The 10,000-nt window shown below is 36.1% G+C and overlaps 1 protein-coding gene across 1 annotated transcript in view; it reads left to right on the forward strand.

Moving 5' to 3' along the window:
- LOC119585283 (titin-like) overlaps positions 1–10,000 on the forward strand; it is a 227,341-nt gene that overhangs the window by 89,397 nt on the left and 127,944 nt on the right. The window contains exons 13-25 of the mRNA XM_037933959.1: positions 1–425; positions 3,433–3,711; positions 4,261–4,539; positions 4,864–5,241; positions 5,803–5,904; positions 6,089–6,412; positions 6,640–6,921; positions 7,124–7,248; positions 7,387–7,432; positions 7,595–7,879; positions 8,249–8,533; positions 8,679–8,963; positions 9,125–9,409. The exon at positions 1–425 is cut by the window's left edge and continues 61 nt beyond it. Of these exons, the coding sequence (XP_037789887.1) occupies positions 1–425; positions 3,433–3,711; positions 4,261–4,539; positions 4,864–5,241; positions 5,803–5,904; positions 6,089–6,412; positions 6,640–6,921; positions 7,124–7,248; positions 7,387–7,432; positions 7,595–7,879; positions 8,249–8,533; positions 8,679–8,963; positions 9,125–9,409 (3,380 nt within the window). The remainder of the gene's footprint in view (positions 426–3,432; positions 3,712–4,260; positions 4,540–4,863; positions 5,242–5,802; positions 5,905–6,088; positions 6,413–6,639; positions 6,922–7,123; positions 7,249–7,386; positions 7,433–7,594; positions 7,880–8,248; positions 8,534–8,678; positions 8,964–9,124; positions 9,410–10,000) is intronic.

Consider the following 10,000-nt stretch of genomic DNA (forward strand, 5'->3'; position numbering starts at 1 on the left):
GATCCCCTGCTACGTTGTGGGTGGAGATTCTCCTCTTGACATGGTATGGCAAAAGGATGGCCGGCCCATCTCACCTGAGAGATTGGACACCAATCCACCCGACCCTTGGCACTCGCCTGGGGATCGCCAGGAACGTAGCCAAACTCTTGAGGAGTCTTGTGAACTGCTCACTAGTGCTCATAATGAGTCTGAGCTTGGTGGTGGTGATGAACTGAATATGTTCAGTGCAAACATTGGCATGGACCCTCGCTTGGCAGTGCACCAACGGGGTGATCGGTACTTAGTGCTGAGATTCAGTGCACTTTGCCCACATCACTCTGGGAACTATACTTGTGAGGCTTCCAACATGGCGGGTACTGTTGGCTACACAGTCCCTTTGGATGTTTTGGGTAATTTCTTGCAGTTATATGTATATGAATATATACATATCCATCTAAACCCATCTAATTGATTACTCGCATATTGTGATCATGGAAGAGCGACTAAAATCTTGCATCATGATGTGATGAACTGTGCAAGATTCTGGAATGCATAAAAGAAAATCATGCTATGGATTTGTCAGAGTTATATCTTCCTGTTTTGTCCCTTCTTCCTGGTCCTGTCCTCTTTCTTCATATTTGTATTTTTTATTTTTGTGTACAGGAGTTTTAAGAACAATTCAGTGAAAGCTCTGAAAGACATTTTGCAAGCAAAAAGATAACTATAATTTTTAGATTTTTAAGATTCTTATAAATATATATGTTTATATTTGTATTTATATCTATATATCTGATATATATATATTTATATATTTATATATTTATATATTTATATATTTATATATTTTTATGTTTATATATGTATATATATGTATATATATGTAATATATATATATATATATATATATATATATATACATATATACATATATATTATGTATATATATATATATATATATATATATATATATATATATATGTATATATATATGTACATGTACATGTACATGTACATGTACATGTACATGTACATGTACATGTACATGTACATGTACATGTACATGTACATGTATATGTATATGTATATGTATATGTATAATGTATATATATATACGTATATGTATGTATATATATATATATATATTATAATATATATATATATATATATATATAATATATACATATATATAATATATATATATATATATATACTATATTATATATATATATATATATATATATATATATATATGTATATTATATATATATTATATACATATACACACACACACACACACACACACACATGCACACATAGACACATGCACACACAGACCACCACCAAACCCACACACACACACAGACACACACAGACACACACACAGACACACACACACAGACACACACAACCACCCCACACACAAACACACACACACACACCACACACACACACACACACACACACACACACACACACACAACACAACACACACACACAACAAAACCACACAAAACACAAAACAACACAACACACACACACACACACACCACACACACACCACACAACACGACACACCACACACACACACAAACACACACACACCACAACGACACACACACACAACACACAGCACACACACACACACAACACACAGACACACAACAACACACACACAACAACACAAACAAACATCATATACATAAACATAAACACACAACACAACAACAACAACATCACAACTACACACACACACACACACACACACACACACAACACCACACACACACACACACACACACACACAAACACACACACACACACACACATATATAATATAATATATATATATATATATATATATATATATATATATATATGTATATATATATATATATATATACATATATACATATATACATATATAATATATATATATATATTACATATATAATATATATACATATATATGCATATATATGCATATATATGCATATATATACATATATATATACATACATAATATATATATATATATATATATATATATATATATATAATATATATATATATATATGTATATATATATGTATACACACACACACACACACACACACACACACACACACACACACACACACACACACACACACACAGACACACACACACACACACACACACACACACACACACACACACACACACACACACACACACACACACACACACACAGACACACACACACACACACACACACACACACACACACACACACACACACACACACACACACATTTCATATATATATATATATATATATTATATATATATATATATATATATATATATATATATATATTATATATTTATTTATTTATTCATTTATTTATTTATTTATTCATTTATTTATTTATTTATTTATTTTTATATATATATGACAATAAAAGGTAAGCTTACAAATGGTTAGTTTGAAGAATTCTGGGGGTCTGATTAGATGAAAAATAGTTGGTAATTTGATGAAATGATGGACAACCAGATTTTCATTATACTGACTTTCATCACATGTAGATGTTTTACATATGTATTTCACATGAAATAAAATTATGGGGAACTCAGTTATGAAACAGTTGACAATAATGTTATCCTGACATTGACAGCAAAATAGAAATTCAGTGATAATTATTAAATCAGGTAGTGGATCATCTTGATAATAAGGTGGTAAAGAGAAGTGCGAGCACTTGGTGCCACTGCTTTTGGCTGAATTGTTTGTGTGATATTTGTGGGGTAGCAACAGCCTTGAACATCCATAGCTCTTAGATAGCAAAGAAGAGATAACTGTAGAAGTAGCATTCTAACACTTTATGGCTGCCTTAGATAAGTACTGAAGATGTTGGCAGACAGTATATTCTACACTCTTCTTTTCATGAAGGCAGAAATGCTCATATGGTATTGGTGATGATTGGTTAAATGCAACATGTCTAAATTACAGTATTTGCATTTCATATCAGCATCATCACCAACCTGCAAATATCAAATAATTATCATCACTAATTTGTCAAATTGTTGTTAGTTATCTTGTCAAGGAATATCTTTATTTGTATAAAAGACAACAACAACTGAGTAGAGTCATATCCTTATATACACATTTTTATGAAGTGTCATAAAATACATAGGAAAGGATAGGGCATACAAGCAAACAAATAATTATTAAAAGAATAATAAAAAAACAATGATACCATAATGAGCAGTCACTTGTTATATTTACTATGATTTGTAATTCATCTTATTCATCGTACCATAGAAATGGTGTCTGTCAGACAGTAATATTTGTCATAAGGTATGGATGTAATCACTGTAACTTAGATAGTTTGAACAGGAAAGACTGTAATGAAAACAAATGTAACAGACAAAATATATCAGTAACACAGTATTCCCCAAATCTGACAAACGTTTCAGAACCTCCTCAGATCCTTCCTATAAGTCCAGAATCAGAGGTATTTGAGGGTTACATCTTCCAAATAACCTGTGTGGCCCAGTCTGATCCTCCACCCACCATCACTTGGCTCAAAGATGACACACTGCTCTCTGATGCAAGTGTGACTGTCAGTTATCCCTCACCCATGATGTCACTCCTCATCATCCCTCAGTCCCAGCCCAAGCACGCGGGAGAATACTCGTGTGTGGCTGCCAACCCCGCTGGCCAAGTCAAGAAGACAGTTAAACTTAGAGTCAAAGGTTTTCATGAATGGATGTCTCTCTATATGAAGATTGCTTCTAGGTTTTACTTTAGCTTCTACTTGATTTATATATGATTCTCGTTTAAACTTGATATGAGTCTTTTATTTTTTATTTTTTTTACTTAAGATTGGTGTTCTTTTTCTTTTTTTAATTCAAGGGTTATTTATTTTATTTCTTATATTTTTCCTTTGATAATTTTTGTGTTATTCTTTAATTATTCCTGTTGTCCTTTCTGTCATCATCAGTAACTGTTTTTAAGCCAATTCATGTGATAAGTTTTATCTAGTCATAGAACTATAGATTTGCTTATATGGTTGCATCCTGTCTGTCTGTGTCAGACTTGCAAGACACATTCCTCATTTTAACACTGGAGTATGAGATCCTTGGAACAAATTAAGGAAGTGAGTTCAAAAAATGAATTAAAGTGGTGCAAACTGCCCCACTAGCTCTGGGGAATTTTTCTCCATAAACTGAAAGGCAACGCAGCGGAGACAATTACTCCATCGTAAAGAGAACTGAGATAGTATAGCCTTTGAATGCTTGCAGACCTTCCTCGTATTATACCACTCATGGATAATCTTCAAGTTCTGGAGGGTGACACCTTCCAACAGTCATGTATTGCCCAGTCGTCCCCACCTCCATCGTTAGTGTGGCTCAAAGATGGCCAGCTCATTATGGACCCAACGGTGTCTGTCTCATCTCCAACACCTACAATGGCCATCATTGTAATTCTTCAGGTGAAACAAGCTCACTCTGGGAGCTACACCTGTGTGGCTTCCAACCAGGCTGGGAAAGTAGAGGAGACAATCATGCTACGTGTTGAGGGTACTGGAACCATCTGTTAAAATTTTTGCAAGCTGTGTTCCTCTCTTCTATACTGTTTTATGTCTTTGTTAAAACATAGTGTATGCCCTTTACTTTCCCAATCCCAACCACATCAAAAGAAGTTAAAAGATATTGCTTTAAGAAAGGCTTCAGAAAGCTATGCTTTATTTTATTTATTTATTATTATTATTATTTTTTTTTAGCAAATACATAATTTCCATCTCATATATTCTCTCTCAAGAGTTCTCTAAAGAGAAAGAATTGGTCACAATTTCCTTCCCTTGATGAACCTAAGATGATGATTATGCTGTTGTGATTCCACAGTCAAACCAGAAATCCTGCCTTTTTCATTCCCTGATGAGGTGGAATCAGGAAAGCTCTTGCAAATATCGTGTTTGGTCACGGAAGGAGACGAGCCAATCAGACTTCAGTGGTATAAAGACAGTCAGCTTGTGGCTTCAGATCATGAAACCATCATTAATAATTTGACACCTAAAGTCAGTAACCTTCTGCTACCCAGTGTTAACTCACAGAGCGCTGGCTTGTACACATGTAGGGCAAGCAACATGGTTGGCTCAACTGAAGTTTCCTCACTTCTCAAAGTTCAAGGTGGAGGTTTCCCATTTTGCTTGCCAGATTTCTCTGGAATAGGTTGCTTTGTTTGCTTGTTTCTGTCCCACCATATCCTTCATTTACTGACAGGTATTGAACAATTTAGATATTTCCTCAGATGAAGAATACTAGTGTATGTTAATTGTATATAGGAAAGAGAAATTGGTTGTGAAATTTGATAGGAAGCCATATTTTCTTTAGTACAGGCAATAGTATAGTATGTAAAGAACTATAATGTAAAGAAAACTGAATCCTTTCCAAAGTGGTATCTGTAGAACAAAGGGGCTCTTGATTTCCAGAAGAAAGGTCAAATGTTGATAAGAAAATTTAATAGTGGTACAGAATTTTGTAAACAAAACAATAACGAAAGGTGAACTGAAGTGAATTTTGTGAATGAAAATTCAACAGTATGATAGGTACTGGTATGTTATTTCTGAGGCATATAAAAACTTGGCATTTTAGGCACATTGTTGTGTTCCAGATAGGCAAATTTAGAACTAAAGAGTATGAAGAAAAAAACTAGGCATAGAATATAATTGTTTGGTCAAGGGAAAATGTAATTAACAGAATAGTTTATTAGTAATGCATAGAAACTATATGGATGGTCAGAATAGCATGATAGCAGTTAGTGTAATTGTGTATTAAATTTAGAAGCTGTAGGATCCAAGCAAGTGACATATGGCAGGAAGCTAGGAGAATATAAGTTGGTTGCTGATATATGTGAGCAGATAGAAAGGCTAAACATTTTGCCTTGTAAGTGGGGCAATGGTGGGTTACGAGGTAGTTATTATGAGGATTTACAGAGTGCATGGGAACACTGCATAGTTATTGTTTTGTTACTCTAATGTGTCTCTTATAATTACTCTCAAAAGTAATAGAATTTGAAAGAAATCAATTATGAATTATTATAAAGTTTCTCTTTACTATGACACTACAGTCAAGCCAGAAATTCTACCATTTGCATTCCCTGATGAGGTGGCATCAGGCACACCTTTGCAAATATCCTGTCTGGTCCTGGTTGGGGATGAACCTATCACACTTCAGTGGTTTAAGGACAATCAGCTCATGCATTCAGATCATGAAACCATCATCAGTCATCTGACACCTAAAGTGAGCAGCATTCTGCTCCCCAGTGTTGCCTCACATAGTGCTGGCTTGTATACATGTAGAGCAAGCAACATGGTGGGCTCCACTCAGGTCTCTTCGCAGTTAAAAGTTCAAGGTGGAGTTTTTCTTTGGTGCAGTGTTGATGAAGCTATTTGTAGATGCTGATGTATGAAATGCTTATTTTTTTTCTTTCTGTAAATACCCTTCCTAATGGATGTGACTAACCATTAATGAGATGATTTTCAAGGCAGGTGTAGGCTGATTCATCACTAGAGTTAAAAAGCATAGATATTATACCTGGGAAACAGTATCTGCTTTAATTATTGTTCATTGTTGAACTTGTGCAGTTTCTCATGATGGCTAAAATTATTCCCATATTAGTTGCACCAGAAATTCAGCCATTCTGGTTTCCTGATGATGTTAAGGAAGGCCAGCTCATCCAGATCATGTGCACAGCAATGGGAGATGAGCCTTTAACTCTTCAGTGGTATAAAGATGACCTTCCCCTAATGTCCTCTTCAAAATTCATGATCAACCAACTTGATTCATCAATTAGTAATTTGATAATGAGAGGAGTGACATCAGAGCACTCAGGAAAGTACACATGTGCTGCATTTAATCCTGTTGGACAGTCAAAACTTGAGAAGAAGCTGCAAGTAAAGGGTAAATGACAGGTTAAAATCAGCCAGAACTGCATGTTTGTGACAATATTTGAAAGCTTTGTTTTGCTGATTTTACCCTAAGACCTTCTTTTCTGGAAAAGAATGATAAAGTATTAGCATATTATATTATAAAGGAATGAAAAAATAAGACCATCCCAGTGTATCTGCCAGCATTAGCAGTATCACATTTAGCTTATACTCAGATGATGTCTCAGAAGTAGCCAATTCAAAACATTTCATTGCAAAGAAAATCAGTTCATTAGCACTAACATTCCATAATCAAAACCATACTTATTCTCTAGATTACTATTCTCCTCGCCCATTTCATGTAGGCAGACAGATAAATGCATAAATTACAGAGTTGTAATCTCATATGTATATTCAGACTAGGTGATGTTGAGAAGAAGTGGTAAATGCCTTCAATAAGAGTCCAGTGTACATTTTGATTCTTTCTGGTTCATACCAGATCTTGAGACTTGGGAAAGATTCACTTTATAAAGAAAACGTCATATGTAAGACTGATTCAACTCTTCACACACCTGAGAAGATCTCAGTATTAAAAAAGAATAATGATGATAATAATCTCCCTGCGTTTTGCTGGTTTGGTTTGTCATTGATATTAGTATATCCAAGGTTTTGTCAGCATAACTGACATATTTCATGATTGTCTACAGTCCCTCCAGAGATCTTGCCATTCAGTTTCCCTGAAGAAGTAAAAGAGGGTCAGCTGATCCAAGTGTCTTGCGCTGTCACTGTTGGCGATGACCCAGTCACTCTGCGGTGGTATAAGGATGGCAGGGAGCTTGTGTCATCTCCAGATTTCCGGATAACTAATGTGGAGTCCAGGCTATCCTTACTATTACTAAGGAGTGTTGGGGGTGAACATAGAGGATCCTATAGTTGTCATGCCTTTAATGCTGTTGGAAGTGCAAAGTTCACTGCATTACTGAATGTTAAAGGTATTACTTTTAAGATGGATTTATGTGTTACTGTAATGTTGCTGATGAAAGGTTGCTTGTTAATTATGTTTTGATAATTTGCTGATCCTGGTGGGATACTCCTTAAATCTTCCTTAAAAGAGAAATTGGTTACTGGAATTGAAAAGAATTGCATTCATTAGAAGTTACCTAGGGATAAGTGTTGAAGAAAAGAAATATTAAGATATGCTTCAGAGATATTGATATGAATATATATGAATACTCTGTGTGTATTTATATATAAATATATTATATTTAAAGTATTTTCTTCCAGTTCCTTTAATTGGCAAATTTTAAAGAACATAGGTGCATTCATGTTATTTTTATATGAAATGCTTTTACTTCTCTCAGTTGAACCCCAAATCCTGCCATTTGCATTTCCTGAGGAAGTTGAAGAAGGACAGCTGATCCAAGTGTCATGTGCAGTAACAAAGGGAGATGACCCACTTACTGTGCAGTGGTACAAGGATGGCTCACCACTGTCTTCATCACCAAATTTCATGATCAATAATGTTGCCCCAAAGCTGTCAATCCTATTGCTTAGTAGCGCAAATGCAGACCATACTGGTACCTATTCCTGCCTAGCATTTAATCCAGTAGGCACAGCCGAATCTTCAGCAAGTCTGAAAGTCAAGGGTACTTACAGTTTTAATTTTCCACACTGCATGGTTCTGTTTCAAGTAAGATAACATTAGTTATTATTGTTCCAGACATCACATGTTTGTAGTCTTACCAGCTATTAATTTTGATTAAGTTTGTTCTTTTAATTTTCACTTGCCAGTTGAACCCCAAATTCTTCCATTCGCCTTCCCTGAGGAAGTCGAAGCAGAGCAGTTAGTTCAGGTGTCATGTGCTGTCAGCAAAGGGGATGATCCCATAACGCTTCAGTGGTACAAGGATGGACTACCTCTTGTGCCATCAGCAAACTTCATGATCAATAATGTTGCTTCCAAATTATCCCTCCTCTTACTGAGCAGTGTTGATGCCGAGCACAGTGGCATATACACATGCCTTGCTTTTAACCCTGTTGGGACAGCAGAAGCATCTGCAACCCTTAAAGTCAAGGGTAAATGTTTTGCTCTAGTATTTAAGATGTACAGTACTTCTGCTTCTAATGTGGATGTGCATGCTTATTGTACTGATTTGCATTTGTGTATTTTGACCTTAGAAAACAGAAGCAAAGATCTCTATAATTTAACTCTTTATTTATTTGCATATCTTTGCCAGTGGGTCCACATATTGAGCCTTTCACCTTCCGTGATGATGTGGAGGCAGACCAGTTGGTTCAGGTCTCTTGTGCAGTTGGAATGGGGGATGAACCCATTACCCTTCATTGGTACAAAGATGGAACACCACTTGCATCCTCCTCTGACTATATAATTAACAATGTAGACACAAAACTTAGTGTCTTATTGCTAAGAAGAGTCAGTGACCAGCACAGAGGCACATACACTTGTGTGGCTATTAACCCTGTGGGTAGAACTGAATTCTCTGCTCACCTCAACGTAAAGGGTACTTGTATTGTGCAGGCACATGTCTAAAGATGAACATAATAGACACAAGCACATAAGCCCACTCAGCCATACATAAGCAAACAAAAACACACACACACACACACACACACACACACACACACACACACACACACACACACACACACACACCATGCACACACACGCACACACATGCATACACACATGTACACACATACACACACATACACACACATACACACACACACACACACACACACACACACACACACACACACACACACACACACACACACACACACACACACACACACACACACACACACAACACACACAATAACAACACATACCACAGCACACCACAACACACAACACACACACAACTACACACAACACACAACACAACACACACACACACACACACACACACACACACACACACACACACACACACACACACACACACACACACACACACACACACACACACACACACACACACACACACACACACACACACACACACACACACACACACACACACACACACACACACACACACACACACACATATCCACCCAGTCCCCCTCACACATGCACACATGGCATG

The sequence above is a fragment of the Penaeus monodon genome, chromosome 3 (genome assembly GCF_015228065.2).
Source record: "Penaeus monodon isolate SGIC_2016 chromosome 3, NSTDA_Pmon_1, whole genome shotgun sequence".
In the NCBI taxonomy this organism is placed as follows: Eukaryota; Metazoa; Arthropoda; class Malacostraca; order Decapoda; family Penaeidae; genus Penaeus; species Penaeus monodon.